This window comes from Haliaeetus leucocephalus, unplaced genomic scaffold (genome assembly GCF_000737465.1).
Source record: "Haliaeetus leucocephalus isolate CR32 unplaced genomic scaffold, Haliaeetus_leucocephalus-4.0 Scaffold1, whole genome shotgun sequence".
NCBI classification, from domain to species: Eukaryota; Metazoa; Chordata; class Aves; order Accipitriformes; family Accipitridae; genus Haliaeetus; species Haliaeetus leucocephalus.
The window spans coordinates 13617910-13644766 of NW_010972437.1; the positions used below are offsets into that span (position 1 = coordinate 13617910).

Sequence of the window (26857 nt, forward strand, 5' to 3'; positions counted from 1 at the left end):
TGCGTAGGTGGCTGTGTGAACTTACTCATTGCACCAGTGGTTCTCAGGGTGTTCGCTTCTGTGGTAATCCCTACCTACAGAAACATTTGGAAAAGATCGGATTAAAAATAGGCAGAGCCTATGTCTTGGATACTCAAGCCAAATGGAAGAGAAAGATTTATCAGGGACAGTTGTTTGGCAGCCCAAGCTTTCCTTGGCCAGCCCCGTTCTCACAGGAGCTTGATGCTTTCTTTCTTTCCCAGACTTAACTGTAACCCTACGCATGGCCTTGGCTGAGCCCTAGGCTAAAGTCTACAGCCACTGTCAAGGTGAGAAAGTTAGGGGAGAAATATTTTTGCAGCCTGTGCCTTCCTGCAGCAGCTGCTTTGCAGCGCTGCTGCCATGGAAGCAGTGGCTTTGTCTTCCTCCCAAGGCCAATCCTGACCCTGGAGCTTGGTTTTGGATGAGGCTTGGCCAAGTGCCCAGCCCTGGCTGAGGTGAAAAAGCTGTCAGGTACAAAATGTTTTTGCAGCCTGTACTTTCCCTTAGTGGGCTCCTTGGAGGCCACAGGCTTCATCCCTCTCCCAACCTTACGCCTAACACTAACTCTGGATGTTGGCCTTGGCTTGGCCAAGTGTCCAGCCCTGGCTGAGGTAAAAAAGATGTTAGGGAATAAAGGATTTGTAGGCTATGCTTATTTGGGCAGCTCTGTTTCCTTTAATTTCAGAATGCTTTACTAATACTGTTAAATCAGGGCTCTTCATTAAATTTGTTTTTTCTTTGGTATTAGCTGTGACTTTTAGCCTAACACTGTTGAATTGTTCAGCTCTTTCCTTGTAATATATTTCCTTTTCCTCTTAATGTAACTTGTTCTCAATAATACTTTGTCTCCTATATGACAGGAAGCTTACCACTGTAGGTCATGTCTTTTCTTAAGTAACCTGTATTTGTGAAAGCTATGTCTGGGATGGGAAATTAAAGTCTTGTTTTTATTGAGTAGCTATCAAAGCATTCTTTCTGTCTGTAAACATACAACAGTGTTTGACTAGTATTATACTAAAATGTTCACTTGACTTAATTAAATACTCATCACATCTTTCTCAGTGAGGTGTTGCGATATTTCATTTTGAAGCTTATGCAAGAAAAGATTTTACCTAGTTTTTGGGTTGTTTTTTTTTTTTTAATTGTCCTCCCTCACCCATTTATATTTGTTGTATGTTGTCCTTTTCAAAATCAATGTTATGTTAATAGAGAAAAACAGCAGTACGGGAGCAAAGGTTAAGTCAGGATTTTAGCTGTGTATCTCTGTTCCTGAAAGGACCTGTAAACAATTGTCCAATGCAAACTATTTATCTTTGGTACTGAAAGGACATCAGTTTTTTTTCTATATCTCTCCTTTATTTATACATTTATTTATTTTTGATTTCTGCCTATTTTACTTTTCCTTATATGCAGTAGTTCCTCTTCAGAAAACTGTCACTAATGCCAGCATTGGTATTTAGGGCATTAAAAACTTAAAGCAGGTGTTTCTAAGACTGTTCATGCTTCTCAGAAATACAAACAAAACCTGTCTATTCTATAACTTACAGATTTGAGGGGGGAGGGGAAAGGTTTTTTTGTTCCTCAGGCAAGCTGCAGGGAAGATTAAAGAATATTGCTTGAAGCTTGCTTCTTTCTTGTCTACGGTATTTTTGTGTGTTTCAGTGGTGTAGAAGTGGTCTAGAATTTGAGTCTGTGATGGTTAACAGTTGTTTAGTGGAAAGTAATGGTAAAACTACATTTTCTGTAGTTACTGATTTTTATTTTTTTATCCAACCTTAAAATCAGGGAACAATAGGAAAACAAAAATTGGTGTAGTCTATAGTAAACTACTTGATTTCAGTATAACTGGATTGTAAATAGCACAGTCTAAAATACTCTTCATATAGCTCCGTTCAAAATGACACTATTTCTCCGTATATTGGCAACCTGTTCTTCTTTCCTCTATTTATCTCCTACCTCTCCCATATAGCTGTCACTGACACTGGATGGGGGGAGTGAGTGAGCGGCTGCGTGGTGCTTAGTTGCTGGCTGGGGTTAAACCACGAAAGTTGTAACAGCTTAACAGAACACAAAGGGTTTTTGCTATTTTGGGATTTGGAAAAAACTGTTCATGGCATGGTCTACTGTTAAACATATGTTGTTGATCACTTTGCTGATTTTGTCAAATTTCCATAAATATTTAAATTACATGTAGTACTCCCTCTTGTTCAAATTGTATTCAAATTTAATGGCTATACAGAAGTACTGCCTTATCTTTGAACAATGGCAGATGCAAACCTTTCAAACCTTGGCTCAAAGTGCACATTTGAAAACCTTAAGTGACAGAGATACTGGAGTCCTTTGTAAGCTTATTCAGGAAGACACATACTAGGAGGTTGAACTAGTGCAGATTTCCCACATAAAACTATACCATCTATTCTGTAGCATTTCAAGAACAGTGTGTCATGAAATAAAGGTAAGCTCTGCAATGGAGAGTTTCTGTAACTAGACCTTTATGAATTGACTTAATTTCTAAAGTGTAAAACTTTTGCTTTGTTACTGTAGTTTAACAGATTTTTTACTTTTTTCCCCCTTTCCAGATTTTGGCGTTAGTGCATTTTTAGCAACAGGAGGTGATGTTACTCGTAACAAAGTAAGGAAAACATTTGTTGGTACTCCATGTTGGATGGCCCCTGAAGTAATGGAGCAGGTATTCCTAATGTTAAAAAAAAAAAATAAAAAAAAATTCAGTCTTCAATTTTTGGAATTTGAGGCATCACTACCCTGTTTTTCCTTTCTGGTTCTATTCCAGGTGCGAGGTTATGACTTCAAGGCTGATATGTGGAGTTTTGGGATAACAGCCATTGAATTAGCAACAGGAGCAGCACCTTATCACAAATACCCTCCTATGAAAGTAACAATCACTTTGTATTACTTAATGCTGTTAGCTATATTGTTAATGCTGCTAGATAGTTAGCACTACTTCATTTTTAATAGCAACTCAAGATATCTAAATGTATGTATTCTGTTGGAATATTTATTCTCTTTTAATTTCTATGTGTTTTGAATTGATTTTGCTTACAGTACCTCTTTTTTGGGTTTACTGTAGGTGTTAATGCTGACGCTTCAAAATGACCCTCCCACTTTAGAGACAGGTGTAGAGGACAAGGAGATGATGAAAAAGTATGGCAAATCCTTTAGAAAACTAATTTCATTATGCCTTCAAAAAGATCCTTCCAAAAGGTAGGTCATTATTGCCACGTGCAGTGGAATTATTTTTCTTAATATACAGACTACTTAAAGTTCCAGTGTTTAAACATCATCTTTAAGTGTATGATTTGAATTTTGTAAATAGCAGCCTACAGTCATCTTCATCTGGGGAGAAGAAATTGCCTCTTAATTGTTGCTTAAGTTTTCTTCTTCTGAGTTGTTAACCTGATTTATTTATACTTAAACATACTGTTGGATTAAGCTCTGATCAAACAAAAATCCTTGCTCTACAGCTTAGTTTCTCATCTGATGCAAGATACAAATCTTGATATTGTGCATAAGTCTAGCAAGACTGTTCAGATTATTAGACAGAACTGTTGGTAACCAAACATATCAGTCTCTTGGCCTTTAAATGAAATTAAAAATAATAATTTTATGTTGATTTTTCTCATTTTGTGCCATAACCTTAGTATTGCCTTTAACTTGGATGTTTCCAGAGAAAATTGCTTATTAAGAGGTATTTATTTTTTACTGTAAATTTAGGGGCTCCAAGCTCGTTTAGAGTTTTCCTCATGTTTATGTAGGCAATTGCATGTCATAGTATCTTAGTGACTTGTTCTTTCTTGCTGTATTTTGTGAATGGGATAGCCAAGATGATGAAAATATTAAACATCTATTCCAAAACCATTGCTGAGGTCCCAAGTTCCCAGAATGTTTAATCAATTTATCCTTTATTCATTTTTATGCAGACCCATTTTTGTAGGTTTCTTTTGCTGAAGAGTTAGAGGAAGCACATTTGAATTAACATTATTTCCTAAGGGTATTTAATATATCACTTCTTTGAGATTCAGAGCTGATATTTCTGGGAAAAAAGATTGTTCTGTAAGAGCAATCCTGATTGAGTACTGTGTGGGTCTTTTATGGTGTGTACTTCTCTTCAGTGATGTTACGGTAGCTTAAGTCCAGGAGTTGTAGGGAGTCAAGTCAAAAAGGTGACAGCAGCAATACTAGAGAACAAGTATAATTAATAAAAAAGATTACGTGGCAACATTTTTATTCCTGAAATCCTTCAAATTCTTCTTTTCACTGAAGGATTATTTGTGTACTGTTTTCAGATTCCCAAATCCCTTACAGTTGGTAGTCTTAGCACTGCAGTTTGGCTGCTTCCAAATAAGAATGAAATGTGTTCCGGATAATCAAGCTTCTTTTAGTTTCCAGTGTCCAGCAATTTTCAGGGCAAGATTAAATTGGTATGAAAATATGAGAAGTAAATAATTAAAATGGTTTTCCTTCTGTCCTTGAATACGTAATGCCGAGTTACCTGATCTGTAGTTATGACATCAGTGTTGAAACATTAGTGTTTAAACTAATTATGCTAATTTATTACGCTGATATTTAAACATGTGCAATATCTTCATACTGGCAATTGCCTTGAATTGAACAACTAAACCAGCAGATAGGTGATTAGATCTGTGTGCTAGTTACTCTAACCAAGGAGCGAGTGTCCCTATATTGAGGGGTCATCGCTACTTTTTGTTTCTCCCAAGCCAGGATTTAATTTTCCACAGAGATACCTCCATAGTCTTGTCAATTGTGGGAGAAGTGCCTCCTCTTTGTGGCAAATTCTAAGACTGGCACTGCACTGTTGTTGTCTCTGACCATGATGTTTTTCTTTTGGGGATCTGTGTGTGGGTGTTTCTCTCTCTCCCCAGTGCCAAGGATGGTGCTTACAGTCCTCAGCTGCAGTTCACTGCCACGGCCTGTGTGGAAAACAGGCCCAGAAGGCATGGTCAGACCAGTTCAGAAGTGTCTGGCATAGTTAATGGTAGAGGAATGGAGAACAGTAGTTTGGATAAAACTACTAAGAATCTAACTTTTAACTGTGCATATCCCTGTTTTGAGATGCGATGGTACTGAATCACTGAAACTTGTCTTAAAGTTAAGAGTTCATCTGAGATAGAACTTTAAAACTTTGACACTAAAACTGATTTTTTTTTTTTTTTAAAGTTCCCCTTCCTTTTTGCTCATTCAAGGTTTATGTGTGAATTACTGCCAAGCCTGGTGGTCTCTACAGTGCCACTAATAAGAACTTCTTTATTGTAGAGTTTGGTGCTTTGGAGGGGAAGAAAAATAAGTGCTCTATGCAGCTACTGTCTGTGTCTAAATTGGATGCTTTTTGTTGATGTCAGGAGCTGTTTCATTATTTCTAGCGCGAGTGAACTGATGTGTACATACACACTGCTTACTACTCCTCTTTTCTTCACTTACTCTTCAGATGTGTCCTCAGAGAAATAAACTAGTTCAGATTTTGTGGTTTTTTGAGACTGAAATTTTCCAAATGGAATCTTTCCATTGTCTTATCTAGTTTGTGCTATATCCAATCTCTTGCTTTAATTCAAATGGAAAACTATAGTAGATGCTGTTTCTGTTCATTTAGAAAAGATGAATCTTGGAGATTTTGGCTTCCCTAAATTTAACTGTGTCAAAATTAGTCTTGGATAGTGATATGGGCTCCTAATGGAAAGGATGGAAAGAACCTAGAGGGTTTTATTTCATCCCAAGAGATACTTTGCTTTCTCTCCAGAGTCTACTTCAGTACCAGAGTCTGGCTTAGGCTAGATAAGTAGCTTTTTAGATCCCTAAAGTTAGGGGAGACAAATCCTGCTGTTGGAATCACTTCAGTAGCTGTGAGATTGTGATTATCTGTTGAAAACGTCAAAAATAGAAACTTGACAATGATGGGAAGAAAGAGACTTGAACAAAACTGCAAGTAAAGGTGAAATGTCTAGGTTTTGACCTTAGAACTGTTGCTTTGATTTTTATTTGTCAATTTCGTTGGAAGATGCCCCTGATGACTCTTTTTGGTTTATGCATCATGTTAGTAGTGTCAGTGTAGTTTCTTGTGAATATGTGCTGACATCAATGAAGTAAAAGAATGCTGGTAGCAGGTATTGATGCTACTGTTTGGAAAATGTAATTATTCTTTTATTGCTGTGGAGCAAAGTTCAGTTGTGTTCATAGTTTCACTTGGGGAAGAACATGATACCTAACTTTGTTTGTTTTAAGAGTAAAATGCATTTGTGTTGAAAGAAAAAGAGGGAAAATTTGGCAACTTAGAGACTGATTTTTTTTTTTTTTTATTTTTGCCATAGAAGCTTAATTTTTTCATGTGTGGTAAGTGAGTACGTGTGAATTAATTCAGTAGCTATTATCATTCATTCCCCATTCATACAGTACTAATTCAAAAGTATTAGAGACGTACCATTTAACTAACGTCTTGTACTGTATTCACTGAGAGGGGTCTTTGTTTTCTGTTCTAATTTATTATTGATCTTTCAGGCCCACAGCAGCAGAACTTTTAAAATGCAAATTTTTCCAGAAAGCCAAGGTAAAACGTTTAACCCTATGAGTAAATTTTGCTCTGCCTTAAAATCTACATGAAATTTCTTCTTTCCTTGTATTGATTTTTAACTTACAAATGTTGGTTTTGCAGAATAGAGAATACCTGATTGAAAAACTTCTCACTAGAACGCCTAATATAGCACAAAGAGCGAAAAAGGTGAGTGTATTCACATCTTTTTCTTGACTGGTATGCAAGAGAAAGCAGGGATTGTTCAGTTGCCTTACATTTTAGTTGACTGACTGAGCCATTCTCTTATGCAATCCTTCAAGGATAGTGACTGTTGAATGAATGTTTTCTGCAGCCTAGCTTTCTCCAGGAAGCCCTGGGGCATTTTGACTTCCTTTCTGGCCTTGAAAAAATGATATATGGTATTTGTCATCATACATGATAACGATTTTTTTCCCACTCCCTTTTAGAAAGCTACAGGTGAAATGGTTGTGCAAATAAAAAGTGACTGCAAACATGTAGGTTCATGAACTGTGGAATTCATATCTTCATTGATCACCTAGAAAAAGGGTGGAGATACTGTAAATGACGTTCATTGAGGACTACCTGGTTCTTTGGATTATTTCAAATGTGAGGCCCAAATGTATGGAAGTCGGGTCCAAACTCTGCAAGTGTGCTGCTAAGTTATTCAGACCAGTGGAGTCTTATCCCACAGGTGATGGAGTGTAAACCACAGCTATGGCATATGCTGGTATTTCTGTCGTGCCTTTGGCACTTGTGTAAATGAGCTTACCAGGTCATTTGCAGCAGAACTAAAAAAAAAAATAAACTCTTAACAGGTTAAGTATTTTAAAACTTAAGTATGAAGCAAGCTACTGTTCATAAGAGCTAATAAACATGAATGAATGTAGACTCCTGCTTGGTGTGTGTGAGAAATTATGGAATTCCCTTTCTGTGGTGACTTAAGTCGCCGTGTCTCCTCATTATGAGGAACCTGCTTGGAGATTGCTAAGCCTCTGCAGGTGACAGCGTAGTGTGCTGAGTCCAGCTTTCTGGGAGGATGTTTCAAGGAGGGTGCTTCAGGAAAGGAACTATTTCAGCCTTTGTTGGTGCATCAGTTAGGCGTCAGTTACCTGGATTGGCACTTGCAAAGTTTTCTGTTGTCTGTGAATATCAGTTTGGTGTAATTCTTCAACACTGAAATGTTCCCACAGCAGGTGGCTCATACTTGGAAGAGACTGTCAGCAAGATCTGAATGCTTTAAGTTCCTTCTAACTATCTTTTAGGTGGAAGTAATTTAGGAATTCAGTGGCAATGATGGGGCTTTGTGAGAGGCTGGAGTAGAAAGCTGGAATGAGGGGCGTGTAGAAGGGGGTAGTGTGCTGAGCAGGTTAGCATCTGCAAGGTGCAGAGGAAGGGTAGGCGTAGTTCAGCTGTTTGGCCATGTGGTGGCAGCAATGCCCACATAAAACATTACCTAACGGCATAAAATAGTCGTTTGTTTTTTGTTTTACATCTTGGGCCATACAGGAGTAATTTAGACATGTTCTAGTACCAGCTAGGTTTCTGACAGAGCATGTGCCTTGTGAGATTCGTCTCCCAGCTGTGATCTCAGGTCAACTTTAGAGACTGCATATTAACTCATACATACATGCACGCATACTTACTTAGTTTAAATAATTTAGCATCTGGAATTGCAAAAAGAATGCGGGGTAGCCTCCCATACACCACCAGAAATAGTTTCCTGAATGACTTTTTGGACAATTCTTTCTAATTTGGAAGAGGTGTGATTCTTAAGAAATCAAAGCTGTACAGTGCTAGAGACAAATTAATAGGTCTTTTAATTACAGCATAAATGGAAAAAATATTTAGGTTTTAGCTAGTGAAAATACTAAATTATTTATATTTTAGAAGGACACAATATTAAAATTCATCAGGGATTTAAAATTTAATTCACTTGTTACAACTTTGCATGTAGCTACTGTTTTAAGACACCATAAAAAATAAATGTATTTTAATATTAAAACTGTGGGTTTTTATTTAAAAAAGCTTGTGTAAGTAGAGATTGATTGCTCAAACATTAACATGTAAAACATCTAAGAGGTCACTTTTGGAAGAAGTAATCCCTGTAATGGAAAAAAGAATGTCACTAGGGCAAGAGATGGGAAGGAGCTGGTGTCAGCACTGCTTAAATTATCTTCTGTAGCTCTTGGTGTGAAATGCCTGTAACTAATGATCTGTAGCACCGCTGCTAGCACAGGTGTCAGATCTGCCCTGCAGTAATTTAATTTTTCTTGTATTTTCCACATGTATAATTACTTTGCCTTGTTGCCCAGAACTCCAGCCTCAGTTTAGTTTTAACTTCAAATTCTTTTCTCGTGACATAGTGTTTTCATGTTTTGCTTCTGCCTTTACAGGTTATACTTGGCAACTGTTTTGACTAAATATGAGTTCAGGTCTGTTTGTGAAATCCTGAAAGCAGGTACTCATGCTCTTGTACGTGTGAGGAAAACATTTGATGCTGTAAAGATGTGTCTGGTTTTTAAAACCCAATTTGATAATTAAAACACCACCTATATTATGTGTTTTAAAATACTGTTTAACACCTTTGTGCACATATTCCCCCTGTCCCAGTGTTTCTTTATCTGCTTTTAGTTCTGCTAATTTTGAAATGATGCCCTTCTTCCTGGCCCTATCCTAGTAATTAAGGGTAACACTGAACCACTTCTGGAATTGACTTGCCCAGGAGGAAAGGAGGAACGTGTCTTGCCTCCTTCCTGTGCAGAACCTGCATAAGTATATACCGGTACTGATCCAGAGAAATGAGTGTCACACCGTGCAACTTCTTACTGGCAATTCTGGGTTTCATTAATGTGACTACTCACTTGTGAGAGCATTGCTGGTGTCAAGAAGAACTGGAGGAAAGGCGGTGGTGAATGGTCTGAGCTGAGTGCGGTATGGTAAGTGGGGCCATGCTCTGTGGCTGCACTTTTGTCATTGACAGAAATGTGGGAGCCCTGATTGCAACCTCTGCCTTGTTAGGTGGTGTGATGGTAGAGCAGCCTGCCCAGTCCTGCTTGGATCAGAGCTGTGCACATCCCTGTTATACAACAGCTTAGCAAGAGTTTAGATATGCTATTTATTAACACATGTTGAAGTAGTTTTAATTTTGAACTGAATGCTAAGTCGTTTCATTTGTGATTCGAATTGCTATATTGGAATAGTGGAAACTTTGAAACAGCTTCCAGAATTCCACAGTCAGTTTTGAAAACTTGTCACACTAAAGAATTAATTATAACTGTTAGTACTCTGTATGCCCAAGGGCCCTGGGTCAATTTTGTGGTTTTATGATCCTGTTTCTTTAATTTTGAAAATCTCCTGCATGACTGCCACTATTACAAAATGAACAGGGAAAAACATACATCTGCATTTCATTTTATTGCTGTCTGAAGTGCTTCTAGCAAAAAAAAAAAATATCTAAGTAATAATTGGGCTTGAATTCTATTTTTGGGAAGGTGGTATTGCTCTGCACTGTTAATGGAAACTCTTTAGAGCTCAGAGTTGTAAGTTACTGGGAAAAACCTGTGACAGCATAAAGAAATGATTAGTGTGAGTGATACCAGTTTTTATTAAAACTTCAGTAGCAATACCCTTACTGATGGGTTGGAATTCTAGCTCTGCAGTACAACTAATTTAGGGAAATGATCATATTACCTTATAGAAGAAATTAACAATCCCCTGCATTTAATGAGGAAAATATCATTAGATCCCAGATTTCTTGGACAGCTCTAACAGCATGATTGCACCTCAGCAAGACATACACATGCAACATTTCATTATTTCAGTAATGGATTTAATCTGATAGATACACCTCACCAATGATGGGTGTTAGTACAGCTGGACTCCAGACCTTTTGAAAAGCAGAGAGCAACATTAGTTTGAGCTTAGATTATTAAGACAAATGTATATTCATTACTATGATTATTTACATTTTAAGAAATGCTTATTTCATTACTGCTGATGTATAAAGAGAAGGGGCATGTGCTATACTGGAACACTTTTTCTGGAAAACAGCAGCTGAACTATAAGTATGTATTTGGCAAGGCTTTGTGTGGGGAAGGCCCCTCCACTGGAGAGGTTTAATTGTTCAGTTTACCCAGAACACTGCTACAAATGAAAAAAATAGTGCAACTGTTTTTATATTGTTAGATATGACTATTAAAAATAGAGGAGAAATTGGCATTCAGACTATATTGGGTTTTTTGTTTATTTTCAAGAAGTTGTTGGAAGTAAAACTTAATGGAAACACTTTTCTCGTAAAATGCAAATTTGACAAAAATTCACATAATCAGAAAGCAGTGCCTTTGTTAGTGGGTAGTAGAAGTGGAAAGTGTTTTAAGGGGCAGACACGTGCAGTTGCATCAGCTTTGTTTTAACAATTCAGATAAAGGAAAAAGACTGCTGTCAGTGTTTCTGCCAGGTATACTTAAATGCAGTTGTGCCATAAGATACAAGGAACTTCATACAGTATGTGGGTTTATCCATCCTTTCCTTCATCAGTGCTTTTACCATCTGTATAGAGTTTGTGAGATTGGATTTTGTGCCATTTCAAATGGAGCTAATCTAGTACAGAATAGACAAGCTTTAAAACAAACTATGGAATAGTTGGCTCAACTGAGTGCCTTTTGTACTTCAGATAATGGAAAGCATCTCTACAGTAAGTTTTATTACTTGTTATGGCAGGGTTTAAAAGCTCAGCTCACACATGATTCATCTTAATCATTAAAAAGTAACCCTCTGGTATTGGATAGTATTTTCCAGTTCATGGGCTATCATGGTTCAACTTCAGAATGCATTCGTGTGGTGAGTCACTGTCTCTTGTGTAACAGCATTGATCTGCTCATTAGCTAATATTGTGTTCATGACCTGTTGACTTGTTAAAAAATGTCTAGAACATGGACTAACATGAGGCTGGTATACAATGAGAACTTTTCTGATTAGACCAGTAGCTTTAAATATTTGGCATTTATCTAAGCTTTTGAAACTTTCAGTGCTGGAGGAGGGTTTCATTACTGTGACATGCAAGTGTAGTGTATTCTTAAAGGTGCTGTTGACAGACTCCTGGTTAAAGAATCAAGACAGGATAAAGAAGTCTAGGTGTGCATGATGCTGGTGGTAGGTTCTTTGATCAGGAAGTAAGTCTTGTAACTAGCTAGAAGATAATCCTGTTTTATTGTCCTGTTTTTTTAATGATTTGGTTTTCTGTCTGTTGCTGAGAATGTGGAGGAGGGTGCTGGTTTTACCTGTTTGCCTTCTGAGAAATGCAGCCTCAAACACTTTGCTTGCATGACATCCAAAACTAGATTGCCTCTCTTGGATTTGAAACAGTGTCCTAAGTGAAAAGTGACTCAATGGAATTAGTTGCTATTATATCTATTCCTAGTCTATAGGCCAAATCAGTATTTTGTCAGTGCAGGCAGCCACAGCTGGCTTGCTAGGGTCGCCTTAGTATCATGAGGTTTCCCACTGTGCTGTCTTCAGCATGGTGGTAAAAGAAGCCTTTCTGCCTGTCTTTGCTCATAAAAGTAATGAGGAGTTTTGGGAGGGTGTGGAAGTGTGTGTTATGTGTGATTTTGTATATTTTGGGGAAGTTTGTCAGGAAGGTCATGCAGGGAGATGAATTACAAAGAGGATTCTGTAAATGCAAGGTGGCTTAGAAGCAGCATTGCCATCTGTTACCATTTGCTGAAAGACTAATGGAATAGCTATGTGAGAATTTTTGCTTTCATATGGAGAAGTTAAATCTTTAGCCTTCCTAGTTTTAAAAAAAATGAATTGAAGGGGGGGCGGGGGAGGAGCCCGGGCCCAACACTGAAGAAAGTGAAAAGTAAATATGTTTTCCTGATTAGACCTTGTAAAGCTTTTAGAAGTACAGCACAAAAAAATAACATGCCATTTGGTTTGACACTCGCCCCCCCTGTGCTTGTGCCTGATACTGGTGATATTCTTGAAGTTCCTGGGGAGAACTGCAAGGGAAGTACAGGTGAAGCAGGACATCCTTGAGATTGTGCTACCCAGTGGTATTACGGGGGACTTAATTTAGCTGAAAAGTGCTCTTCGCTCAAGAAGTTAAAATTATGGCTGGAGCTGAAAACTTCAGGGTTTTAATCAGAACAGGTAGTTTAAGACTAGCAGAGCAGAAAGATGGGCTGGAATAGTAATAGTTCGTATGCAGAGTCCAGTTTCTGTTTAGCACTGAAAAGCAGTTCCACAAGAGGATTATTCAAACTGTGCGTCTGCAGGTAAACGTAAAGTTATATGAAGCAAAAGGGGAAAAACGTCAACTGGGTGAACAAAGATGTGTGCATCCTAGCTGTGCTGTGTGGGAGTCACAGACAGCAGAGGGCAGCCGCATATAAAGTGCAGCACAGCGAGCAGGGTTCAGTCCTTCCTGAAAAGTCATGCAGGCTTGGGAGAGCTCTGCTCAGTTAGGAGCGGCTCTGTGTCTGTTTCTGATTTGAAATGCTACAGCCTGGTTGAATGCATGCTGCTGCTTGATAGCTAACTAAAATATAAACACTGGGGTTTTATAAAATTGGATTTTATAAAAATTGCACATTTATATTCATTATTTTCATGTTCATTTATAACTTCTTGGAGAACTATACTCAAATTTTCATTTTGATTGCCTTAATTTTTTTTTTTTTTAAATGTCTTGAATAAGCTTAGGTCTCTTTAAAATCTGTGCGGAATGTAGAATGTATATTACAGTAATTTCTCTTATGTGCATAAGTAAATGGAAACTTTGTAGAAAATAGAAAAGGGAATAAATCAGAATTTCACCTTGAAATGGTATTTTCAAGCCTTTGAGCTTGAAAGTAAGTGGAAATCATAGTAAATTCTTCTTTGAATTCTACAGTAGTAGACTTTTCCTAAATATTCTTTAATGTGACCATACTGCTGGCAGTGAAACCCACCTTATAATGAGTCTACTACTACTGAGTAATGAAAGCTCTACGTGAGGCTGTATTTGTCTTCTTTCTTTTCCCCTCTGGTCATTTTAAGAAAGTAAACAGCTTGGATGATAGAAAAGGATGGTGGAACTGGAAAATGCTGATTATAAAAGGAGGATCCAGTGATCCCTCAAACAGAAAGCCTTATAGTAGTGATTCACCATCGTGATGCCCATTCATCTGAGCAGCCAGGAAGGATAACCAGAAGCTCTAAAGGTCTGGATCTTTATCTTTATACTTCATCCTTCAGAGTATCAAGTTACTTTGCCAATTTGCTGTATTTTTTTATTGGCTTCCTTTGATACCTTCAGGTACCTTCGTGGCCTTAACACCTTAATTTGATTGTGGGGGAGGAGCAGGGCAGACAGAGAAAAGAAAGAGGATATAAAAGAGCCTCTCTCTGCATGTATGAATTAGCCATCAGTTCATGCCTGAAAGCCCATTTGGGATTCCTTGTTTTTGAGGTGAAGTGTTACTTTTGAGAAACAATGCAACTCCTCTGCACAATTAACTGAAAACATCAGCTTCAGCACAGGTACACATTCATGCCTGAAAGGACTATTGCTAAAATGTGAATTAAAGAGTAATTTGCAGTTAATAACATTCAGTAATGAAATTTATGTAGTGGAACTAATAAATGGAGAAATAATGTCTGAAAACCAAAAATCATACTGAACTGCTAAAGTTGCACATTTGCCATGTTACTGGGATTTCTGCAAAACACTGCTTTCTCCAAAAAAAAAAATCAGGTTCAAATTTTGGACTCAGGCTGAAACAGAGATAATAAGTATGTTGCAGTATTTATGTAAAACCTTATGGTTTTGGAAGGCAGAATTAGGAGCGCAGAAAATTACCTGCACTTGTTTACAAGATGTTTAGGTGACAAAATAGTGTTTCTAGTTCGATCTGCCACATTTTGCTGTCTCTAAGCAGCATTATCCCAGCAAGAGAAGACACAGTGAAAGAGTGAAAGCAGGAGGGCTTTGGACAGGGAATTAATCCCCCAGAGTGGGTGAGGAGTTGGTACAGTGAGCATCTGTACCCATTTTTCAGCATTTCCTCTAGAGATGCAGGAATGTGCTCCCTCCTCCCTTCTCCCTTCAGCTTTTAATGGCTTTGTTTCCCTCTCACTGATAGCTCCACTGTATTCCATTTCTAAACTGTGAATGAGGTAAGATTTCAAGCCAGTCTCAACTGATGGCCCTGCACTTGGGTGTCACACTTGTAATCATGTGAGCATGATACTATTTGTGTTTGGCTATAAAAACAAACCAGCTTCAGATATATTTAAAGCAAGTGGTCTTTTCTTTAAAAAAGAAAACAAAACGAAAAACAGATTTCTGCTCTTTGTTGACTTGTCCTGTATTATCCCTTAAAAGGGTGCTCTTCAAGAACCAGTAGAGAACGCTGAAGAAGTCCTATTCAATGTGGAATTATCAATCTCCCTTATGCAGTACTCTTTCTTGAAAGAAACTGTAATGATCTTACATTTCTTGACTTTCAGTTGCCACTGTAATTGATTCCAATAGTGAGTAGAAGTGGTAATTTACACAAAAATGGTGAATTCCCGTATTTCCAATTCTTACATGACTTAGGTGAGGTGCCTTTTCAGTTTTTCCAATACTTTGTGCTGCATTAAGAAAGAAACAAATATTTGCACAAATCAGTGACTCAGATTTTCCATACTGACTTATTTCATTGAAGGTAATTATAAATGTTCCATAAACATGACATTGTGCACTGTAGGGCAAACAACAAATAGCTCCTTTGGAAGGGTGTGCTAGATAGCCGTGAATATATATTTTAATTCCAACAGAGGTACAGTTTAAATTTTTGAAGAAAATGATTGTGAGATCAAAACATGATTTATGAAAGCTTGACCCGAAAGTAAATGAAATATTTTTGGCCATTATTATAGTGTGAAATTTTGAATTGATAACAGTTTCTCTCAGTGTTGACATGTTTTGTGGACACCAGTTGCATTTGACTTGGAATTGAAGGATTTGATGTTTCTATATCTTTCTAGTGAGGTAACATATATATGTGAGAATATTCTCTGCTCTTGCTTTTACTGACTCAGGACATACCACCTGCAGTGCTAATGGCACCTCATGTCCTCCCACGGTAAGGTCACCTTGGAATACTGAAATTCAAACCCTTCAGACTGAGACTTTAGGGCATGGGAGATACGTACACCAAATAACATTGTCTTTTCCCAAGAGCTTCCCTATATTCTTGAGTCAAAAATTTCTGTTGTTTTACATAGGGAATTATACATACCAGAAATGTCTAAAGACATGTCTAAAGGAACTGCAAAGCCTTTAATCATCTGTGTCCTTTCAGTCAGCAGTTTGGACAAAACCTAAGCGTGGTTGTACAATGTAGAGAAGTAATAACAATTAATTTGATGTGGAGTATGAATGGTAACTTTGCAGATTTTCAGGGTTCATGACCAGCCTTACCTATCCTTTTCTGCATACATGATTTTTTTCCCCCAGGAAAGTTTCAGTGGCATGTGGTTGTGGGCAGTGAAGTAGAGGATTTGAATCTCTTCATACCACAAAAGGTGTAATGCAACAAACCTTCATAGTTCTTGCAAAGGGAAGGGGCTTATGTAGTCTTGAGTCATGGCTTGCACATCTCTATTTTTATTCTGAGAGTTTAAGATTAGTGTCTGGTCCTGATAGGCTGGTTGCAGTTATCCCAGAACTAGTTTCTATGCCAGATTAAATTCTTGCTGTCAAAGCAGTGTCTTAGGCCTGCCTGCACTTCAAAAAAACCCAACCCAAACCAAAATCCAACCAAAAAGCCAACCAACCAACCAAAAAACCCCCTTCAAAAAGCACCACCACCACCCCACACTTCCTGCATATGAATATGAAACACTTAAAGTTCTGTCTAACTTCTTCAAGCAGGAGAAAAACAAAGAAAGACTAAGAGGAAGGTTTTTTTTCCCATGATTGTATTTGCAGTATGCAGAGTGGCTTAAGAGGAGGGGATGCTGACACCAAATTACTGTGATATCTTAACACCTTTTAAGTACTACAAAGCAGAAATGCCAGGGCATTGTTTCAGAAAGGTAGTGGTACATCCCATTAATAACAATAGTCTGCGTTAAGTCCTGGTGAGAAAAACAAGGTTCCTGATTGCAAACCTGCATTTGCTTTATGCAGAATTTTTGTGGCTTGAGCATCAGAATAAAAATGAGACCTCACATTATGATGAACTCAGGGGAATTTAAGAACAGCCAGCAGTGAAGGGATTAGGATGTTCTCATGACCTGTGAGACTGGGTTGGATGGGGACTAGCCTTCTCTTGAGGAAGTGGCTCAACTCTTGAACAAATGATGATGTGTACCTGTGGGAATTCATGCTCTGTCTTCGACCTCGGATTATGATTTTTTTAAATTTTTTTTTTCTAAAATGCAATTACAGTGTGAGTGTTCTTACTCAAAAAACCTAATGTTCTTTTGCATGAATATATATTGTAGAAAGTGACTTTTCCATGGTATGCCTTTTACCTCCAAGTGCTAAGCTGTGATTAAATGTGTAACTGTTTCAAGCAAAAGGCTTGTGCCATGATTGGATAAATGTGATGATATGTTGATTTCCTCCGTTGCATTGGAATGCAAATAAATGCATAGGGGTGGGGATTGAAATTTGCTTTTGTATCTTAGGAAACATTCAGGAAAGGTTTGCAAGATGGCTAAGGGTAAAAATTATAAAATCTGATTGCTCTACAGGTTTAAGATGTGTATGGAAGGAACTGGTCTCAATTTTTTATTTTTTTTTGAGAAAAATACACAGAGCAAAATGTTGCGCTAGAACCAAAACTATGTTCAGTAATGTCCTGTTTCTCATCATTGTTCTTCCTATAAAATAACTGGCATGGTAACTGGCATTGTAAATACTTCTCATGAAGTTGTTTGAGAAGTGACACTCTGGGAACTTCTGATTTAAAAAAAAAAAAAAATTAAAGCCGGGGGGGGTGGCTTGGTTATGCAAAAAACTTCACCTTATCAATTACCAAGTAATACTGGCATTTTAAAGAGTAATTCAGCGTATCTTCCATGGGATCTGCATAACACGGGAGTCCTGTCCTCTGTGAGAACCATTACTACAGTCTAAGGGAAAGGTGAAGATATACAGCATCAGTTGACTTTCTCTTTTCTGCCTGAAAGTCAAATCTGGGCTTTTACTAGGATGGACTGCAGAAGATGGAAAACATGAGGTGTTTAAATAACCACCTTGTCATTCCTCCTCTCAGGGGCATGTGGGATTGTGTGTATCTTGAATACTGTACTAGCAGATGTAGCTGAAGGGTATCAGTGGTAAAATAAAAGACAATTTTATCTGCAGAAAAAGCTAAGCTAGTTGATTTGTTGGACTGGAGTACTTCCAGAAGGATGTGTGTTTAGGAAAAAAAAAAAAAAAGAAAAAGAAAAAAAAGGTATGGGTTGCCTTTTGTAGATATCCAAGTACAAAAATTGGAGAACAGCACTGACTATTCTCTAGTTAAAAATTAATAGGAAACAGTGTCAGGGTTCCACAAAGACTTTTGCAGATGTGTTTTAAATGGGTGGGGTCTACACATTTGCCTCTCTCCAGGAATGCAGGAACAAATTACATTTGGGCTCTAAGTTACCTATACATAGAGGGCGGCAAGGCACCTTCCATGTTACTGAATTGTTTAATGCTCATTAATGCCATCAATTTTTCTTACACAAATGCATCTTATTTACCATACTTTCAGGTCACTGTACTCTTTTGTGGAGCAGAGTTAAAAATGTTTTAAATCTACCCAGGACTGCATCCCAAATACTCAGTTGCCAGAGACTTTAATAGGAATAGCTTAAATAATTGAGGTAGTGGGAAAATCAAGATTACTAGTTCAGTCATCTTCTTGTAGAATGAGGAAAAAGACAATAGATGCATAATATTACTCTTACTGAGAGAATGGATTTTTAATGTGGTCTAGATCATGGACTGTACCATGTATGAATTGCAGTAATGTTTTATGCGTGTATGTGTTGGTATCCCGCAGTGCATCCTTTTTATGTTTTTTTAAAATTAGACATTGAAATAAAATACTAAATCTGTAAGTGGGCCCAGTTCTTTGCAGTTTTGAGTAGTTGTCAATAAGGAGGATCTTAATATTCAGGAAATGTTCATTCCCTTCCTTGTCACCCTACAAAAATAAACTTGTAAAGAGATTGCAGAAGCAAAAGAATCCGTGATGAATAATAGATTCTTCTTTCCCCAGTCTCTAACATCTACATATAGCAAGCACGTCAGTGCCTACAAGACAACAATTTATGTTTTGCTTCCTTGTGCTGTAGCCTGCTTTTCATCAAGCTTTGGGAAATGTGGGCAGCTTCTGCATTCTGATGCTGGAGTTCTCTGTCAGGCTGATTTGGGCTAACTTTCGATGGATGGGATTTACAGTTGCCCTGTTCATCTGGTTAAGCAGACATTGTCCTGGAAAGCTGATGCATGCTATTGTTGGCTGGGAATGTTATATTATCTGTATCCTAGTTTATAAAGGGTAAGGACAAATAGTTCTGTGAGCAACTTAATTTATTTGTAAATCTTTGTGACTGGTGTATACTAGAATGAGCTTTAACCAGCAACAACATATACAACAACAATAATAATATGATGCTTAATATTTTTGTGGTAGTCATGATTTTTTTCACTCGCTAAACTCTCCAAGCATTCTCTGTTGTAGCTGATGTTCGTAATGTCTTTCTTCCACAGCTGCGGAAGAATGTTGGCAGTGGCTTGTTAAGTTTTAACTCTTATAAACTGTTTTTTGTTGTAGATTACAATGTTCTGAGCTGCTTTTGTGTTGGGTGCAGTTTAAATTCCAGTCATTCAAATTCATTTTTTATTCCCTGGTGCTCTTCTGATTTATGTGAAATATGTTTTCTAATATGTGTTAATTTGTCTTTGTAAGGCTGCAGGCTTTCATTGTTTTCTTTATTAGCTAAAGTTATGATTCACTTTAGTTCCTATTTTGGAAGGAGCATTTAGGTTTTTAAAACAATAAAACCCAAATTAGAATTGAGCAAGTTTTAACTTGTTTCCCTTTCCCTTTGAAATACTTACAGAGAGAGAGAGAATCCTAGCATAAAGAACTATTGATGCTGTATATTTTGACTAAAGCTGGTGGAGAAATTGCACTTGTATAGCTACCGCATGCAATGTAAAAGAACTTCCTCCTTATTTTTGTAGAGATGCAAGAAGTTTGTTTCAATTCCATGCTCTGTCTTGGATTTGCTTTGTGGCCTTGGATAAATCACTTCATTTGTCTGCTTCTTTATTTCCTTCTGTAAAATTTGAGGCCTGTAGCAGGGTATCAGGAGAAATGCATAGAATATTCTCAACTGCTGTAATGCTGTAATCATTGGGGTGAAGTGCAAGCATGCTGCCTTTGATATCAGTCTTCTAGTGGTATCTCAAATGATAACCAGTAATGAAATTCCAGGTATTTACAAAATTCCAGATACAACCCCTGTTGTATATTCTTGCTAGGAACAGTGTTAAACTGTTGTTCTTACCTTCCATTTGCCTTTTCTTCCCTGTTCATCCAGCACTTCAGAAATTAATTTTGGTCCTAGGCTAGTACCACTCAAGATAACCCATCTTATGCTAGCTTGTAAGGAGACTAATGAAAGGTCCTTTACCATGTGGTCAGAACAAATTAATCTGGAGCAAACTGGATCTGAATGAGCATATGGAATTCAAGCTACCTATAGTACTAATTGCTAATGTCATTTGAGGATGAGCATCCGTGATGTTGCTGGACTTTTCTGCCAATTTCAGCATTGACACAAGAGAAATTGGGAAGTTGGACTGAAGTCCACTGGCAATTTTAGGTTTGCATATGGAGGTCTGCAGAGATGTCTTCTCTCCAGCAGACTGAATTTTGAATTTGCAATCAATATGTCATTATGATAGAAAACATGGATGCAGTTGCCAAATAATGTTTACGGTCTGTATTGGGTTTGCGTTGCAAGGATTTGGTAGTGCAGGGGACTACAGGTGTGGCTTCTGTGAGAAGTTGCTAGAAGCTTCCCCTATGTCCAATAAAGCCAATGCTAGCCAGCTCCAAGACGGACCTGCAGCGGGCCAAGGCTGAGCCCATCAGTGACAGTGGTAGCACCTCTGGGATAACATATTTAATAAGGGGATAAAGTTGCTGTGCAACTGCAGCTGGGAGAAAGGAGTGAGAATATGTAAAAGAAACAATCCTGCAGACCCCCAGGTCAGTGAAGAAGGAGGGGGAGGAGGTGCTCCAGGCACCAGAGCAGAGATTCCCCTGCAGCCTGTGATGAAGACCATGGTGAGGCAGGCTGTCGCCCTGCAGTCCATGGAGGTCCATGGTGGAGCAGATATCCACCTGTATCTTGTAGAGGAACCCATGCCAGAGCAGGTGGATGCCCAAAGGAGGCTGTAACCCCATGGGAAGCCCACGCTAGAGCAGGCTCCTGGCAGGACCTGGGGAGAGAGAGGAGCCCATGCTGCAGCAGATTTTCTGGCAGGACTTGTGCCCCGTGGGAAGCCCACGCTGGAGCAGTATGCTCTTGAAGGGCTGCACGCCGTGGAAGGGACCCATGCTGGAACAGTTCATGAAGAACTGCAGCCTGTGGGAGGGACCCCACACGGTAGCAGGGGAAGAGTGTGAGGAGTCCTCCCTGTGAGGAGGAAGGAGCAGCAGAGACAGCATGTGTACACGAACTGACTGCAACCCCCATTCACCATCCCCCTGCACTGCTGGTGGGGGAGGAGGTAGAGAACTCAGGAGTAAAGTTAAACCCAGGAACGAGGGAAGGGTGGGGGGAGGGTGTTTTAAGATTTAGGTCTTATTTCTTGTTATCCTACTCTGATTTGATTGGTAATAAAATAATAAAAAAAAAAAGCTGATTTCCCCAAGTTGAGTCTGTTTTGCCTGTGACAGTAATTGGTAAATGATCTCTCCCTGTCCTTCTCTCAACCCATGAGCCTTTCATTGTATTTTTCTTTCCCCTGTCCAGCTGAGGAGGGGGGAGTGATAGAGCAGCTTTGGTGGGCACCTGGTATCTAGCCAGGGTCAACCCATGACACAGTCTTAAAAATCCCCCCCTAGAAAGAAAAAGGGGACATAAAAAGATGACACTTAAACTGTCTACATAAACAACAGGAGTTTGAGATAGCGTGAGTCAGGAAGAACATAGTGCATTCTTTGAAGGACAGGTCATATGAGGGAAATGCCATACTTGATTGTCAAATAAAATCAGAAGAAAAGAGAGGTTTATCTGTTCTCTCAAGGGTAAAGTGTCATTGAATCTCATCGAACGTTGATAAACAGGGCACGAAGTCTGGGCTTTCTTTGTTTCTTGATCACTGTATGGTGTCCTTTGAGAGCTATGCAGTACTCAGGATTCCTAAGTTATGTCTTCAAATCTCCAAGATAAGCATGGTTTGAATTTCCTTCCTTCTTGTCTTCAGGTAATTCTTTTCCCTCCCAGAGTAATAGTAGAAGTTGGGATGAACAGTCCGTCTTGTGTACACTTGACCCTGTTCATTCACATTAGTTTCCTTTAGCACTTTATTTTGAGGGTAGAAAAACTCTTAATGTCCATATTTGTCAAGTGTATCTTCAACTTACATTTCAAAAACACTTTTGGTGAGCAGAGCTGGGAGTCAAATTCTGTCAGAAATGCAAGAGATTCTTTAAGTGGGACTTGAGATGCCCTCTGAGGCATTCATCGTGTTGCATTGTCTCTCTGAACTTGAGTAGGAATATCTTTGCTGTTTGAAAGTATCTTGATGATGTTCTTGCTGTCTGTGTGATCTCTTCAGATCTGCTGCTGTTTCTATCAGTTTTTCCATGGGTTCCTGCAGTGAGCCAGTGAGGCTGAGATTATTGGCAAAGCACAGATGAATACTTTGTGCAGTGGTGAACACAGCTTTCTATAGCCTTCCATCAGTAGCCTTCTAGTTTATTTTTTAGGTAACAGTTGAGTGTTATGTAAGCCATCAAGTCCCCATGAACTCTCCTCATCATTTCTATGTAGTGATTTTTGTGTTGGCCCATTGCAGCATTTTCATTAACTTTTACAAGCTGCAGCATTTCAAAGAGTAGCTTAAGCTGCCCACCACCAAAGGAGAGAGTTTTTAAGCTTTGCCATAGGAGACTATGATTTGATGGGAGAAAATGGGTTAATCGTTTCCACCCTCCCCCCCCCATGGACATACAGTCATGTTTTGCTACAAATGCTTGATACCTGAGGCACAGATTCCTGTTGTTGTATTGTGCAATGCGAGTGCTTAACAGGCTACAGTTCAGTACATGTATGTATGTAACTATTCTTCCGCAAAATACTTCCGTGTATTGCACACCTGTTCTTGTAAATTGAAAGGAAACAATCAAAACAGTAAAGTATGCGAGAAAGTCATCTAGAGAAACACACTTTGTTTCCACCCTGATGAAGATGCATTTCTAACAGAACAATTTGCACCAGTGGTGCCGCTCAGTGATTGCTTATCTTTGTTTCTTTTTCTCCTTTTTGGTTTTTTTCATCTCCTCACAGGCCTGTTACAATGGCCTTTAGTATACTTGCTGGAAAAGGTTTTTCCTGTGTTGAAGGTTGTTTAGGCCTGTAAGGACAAAAGGGATATAGAACTTTATCACACTCTGTGACGAACACTTCAAGAGTAATCCAAAAGGTCGGAAAGACCTGACTGTGGTGAAGTGAAAATCTTCTGAAGATTTTAGTATAGCGACTTGGCATACCTTTATAAAAATGAGCTCACTTTAATTCTGCGCTGTTTTGTGGGACAGGGAAAAAAAAGTTAGAGCAGAAGATACATTGCATCCTAGCAAACTAGGACTTGGGGTAGCACAAAAGACAAGTGTTTGGTGGCCAAAGAAAAGTGTTTAAGAAGATTCTGTTTCTTTAAGGGACAGAATGGCTTTAATTTTATCCTATGGTTGTCAAAAGGTCTTAGGACTTTTAACATTATTTAGTGTCTTTGTCTTGATAAAGCAAACATAATATGAAAAAAAGGATTACTAGAAGTTGGGGGAATACATAAAGTGCTGAAGGCCTGCCTTCACGCTTACTTTTTCTTTTCTAAGCAAAGATACAAACGGTCAATGCTGGAACTTATTGGTTGGATTGATTATGACCATTCTTAAACTCTTACAGATGATCATAGTCAAATAAACTGTATGAACATTGCAGTGGGTGGTGACCCCTACAGCTGATTCATACCTAATGTGGTGCTACTGTGGTCTCCAAACTCTGCAATTGTCATTACAGTGCTTAAATGCTTATCCTAGATGCATCCCTTCTGAAAGTACAAATAATATGTTGATATGAGAAAATACCAATTAGTCTTTCCTGAAGTAAAATTGTCCTTTTTAGTGAAATATTTGATACCAATGAAGTTTGTATCCAAACTATAAAATGTTTTTCTATGCTACTGTTTCTGTTTCAGAAAATAAAATAACAGCATTATGCTATTCGTGGTTGGTTTTTTTTTTTCATGAAGAGGTATTTATATGAGAAAGTAGCATATGTAAAAAGGTACTGGAAGCAGGTTTTTTTTCTTTGCCTCCCCCCCCCCCCCAAAGTGTGCTGGTGTGTAATGTTGATCGTATAAATTAATTCATGATGAAAAAGCTGCAATGATATTTATGAAAAGGTTTTTTTAATACTGAAAAGCCAACGGTATGTTTATAGTGTTTGCACGTAGGAAGGTACGAAAAAATACAGCGCCTAATATTGAAAGCCTAATGCTTAGGCTGAATAAAACAAGAAGGAATGACAAAAGATTGTGTGACAGATTTAAAGAACTTAAACTAGCATGCTCACAAAAGGGAATGGAGACAAATGTATGCTGTGTCTGGATATATTTGCTCCCTGTTCATATTTATGTCTGTATCACTTCTTGGGCATTTATAATGCTTTTCTACCACAGATGATTGGGGCAACTACTGAAAATGATATTCCAGCTCTTCCTCTTGTGCAGGCTGTAGCGATTGTGCTAGCTCATGATCAGCTAAATTAAAAAGCTGATTTGGCTGCAAGCTAACTATGTTCCATGTTAATTTTTCAACTGGATCATCTGCACGAGAGTAGGAACACAAATAACAGCTTGAGGAGACTTGGTATGGCAGATTGTGCACTCCAGTCACGATGCTGCATTGTAAGGGTTTCAGAGTATGTGATTTTGAGGATCCTGAGGGATTGCTGCTGCCAAAACGAGATGATCCAACTTCCCTTTCACTGCCCCTTTTGCTTCTGCCTCTTTGCTTACAGTCTTTGCTATTTGACATCAAGATGTGCTGATTTAACCTACAAATCCTGTAAAAAAAAAAAACTTGTTTAGAAAAGAAAAGAATAGACTAGTTTTTTTCCCAGGCTGGTGGGTTGAATCTGCTCACTGTACCACCAGGTAGGTCCCAGCGCAGCCCTGGTGGACATCTTGGGATTGTCTCTTCCCACAGTAGCAAACTAGTAGATTGTCCCAGTTTTCTTACCTTAGCCATTTAAAGTGGTTCTCTGGCTATGCCAAATTCAAAGCCTAAAAAGCTTTAGCTGTATAATGTAGGTTCTATTAATTTACTTCTTCTGGTGTATTTTTGCTTTTTATTAATATGAGCTGAATATGGTAACATGCTAGCTGTCTCCTAAAGTACTTCACATGCGTTACTACCTATATGCATTTTAATGAATGTGCTCTGGAAAAGACTAGAAATCTGAAGAGAAGCAGTGCTATACTACTATCAAGTCTGTTATGATAAGTTTCTATTAGAACAGAAATTTAAGCTAATATATTTCCATTTAATATGTGATTAGAGTTATATAGGTTTATGATAACTGAAGAGACAATTAATTTATTTGCAGACATGGTACGCTGCTCTTGCTCTGTCCTGCACCTAGGGTACATGCCCTCCCTATGTGACTTGAGTCTTTGTGGCTTTAACCAGAACTGAGCCTGAGCAAAGCCACTGTTAATCAAAAATTGTGTAAACTAATTTGTGAAGTAATGCAAGTGTTAAGCACACCCACCAATAAAAAAATGTCATAGACAACAACTTCACATTTTTGAAAGTTGAATAGGTTGGGTACTTTGCTCTAGCTGAAATTATTATTTCTTTCCTGTGAATATGTGTGCTGGTGGGAATCAATCTGATTGAAACAGAGTACAAGTCTAAACTTTTGTTTTTCTGCCTTCAGACACCTTTCAAGAAAATAATTTAATTTAACAGGATGTTTTATTTTGCAGTAACTTGTTTTTTTTTTCTTGAGCCATTTGTTTATTGCTTATTAAAAGGCAATCCACTTAAAAACTTGAAATGCACTCCATCTTCATCAGTAAAGCTTTCTCCCATAACTCTCTGCCAGCATCATTAAGCTTCATTAAAATCATTCTAGTTAGAATAAGTCTTCAGAACAACTGAAAATGGATGCAGAAGAGATTTTGATTAGTGCATGATGTAGTGTGTGAATGTGTCCGTAAACCAGTCTATTCTATTCTGTTTGAAAAGTGTACTTTTGGTTGTGGTTGATGTCTTCTCATAGGTTCATGTATAGCTGTTGGGAAAATGCTCGTGCTGTTAAACTAAAGCCTACATCAGGACTGTTCCTTGAAGGATAATAAATTATATCCACAAGCACCAGGCAAATTGCCTGCTAGATTACCTTGTATCTGTGCTAATCCCTGATGATGTATACAGTAAGAGCCCACTGATTGTGCCTGAGCTGATTGCAGCCGAGTAAGAAATTGCTGTGCTGCTGCTTCTGTTGGCTTTTGCTTGGTCCTCCCTCCCAAACACACACAAGCTTCTTGTACCAAGCTTTTTGAGGCAGCTAGAGCTAAAATTGGTACATTAGGAGCGTAGTATGGGAAACAGGGAAAATAGTGCAGAATTTGTCCTTCAAGTGATGCAGTAGAATATTCCCCTGGTGTCCTGCATAGGTTTCCCCTCTTCTCAGTTATAAAGGAGTACAAAATATGGAGAAACTGAGCAGGGCACTCTTACTCGGCTGTGCAGAGAAGAAATGTAAGGGAGGTATATCATAAGGACTGAAGAAAGTACAGAAATGTGCTGAGGTTCTGGAAACTTCACCTTTTCCTCTAGTTTAGTCTTATATATGCAAAAGGGAAGGGAGAGGAGCAGATGGGTGTTTGGGGAGTGAAGGAGGGAAGAGAGGTAAAGAGTGCAGACAGACACTGAGATACCTGCTTTTGTATGCCCAAGGTTTTGAAAGAAGGCTTCTAAATTCATACTC

At 38.4% G+C, this 26857-nt stretch overlaps 1 protein-coding gene across 1 annotated transcript in view; it reads left to right on the top strand.

Moving 5' to 3' along the window:
* Positions 1-26857, top strand: part of STK39 (serine threonine kinase 39) — a 109216-nt gene that overhangs the window by 36492 nt on the left and 45867 nt on the right. Inside the window, exons 6-10 of the mRNA XM_010569501.1 lie at positions 2601-2710; positions 2813-2914; positions 3110-3243; positions 6550-6598; positions 6704-6769. Of these exons, the coding sequence (XP_010567803.1) occupies positions 2601-2710; positions 2813-2914; positions 3110-3243; positions 6550-6598; positions 6704-6769 (461 nt within the window). The remainder of the gene's footprint in view (positions 1-2600; positions 2711-2812; positions 2915-3109; positions 3244-6549; positions 6599-6703; positions 6770-26857) is intronic.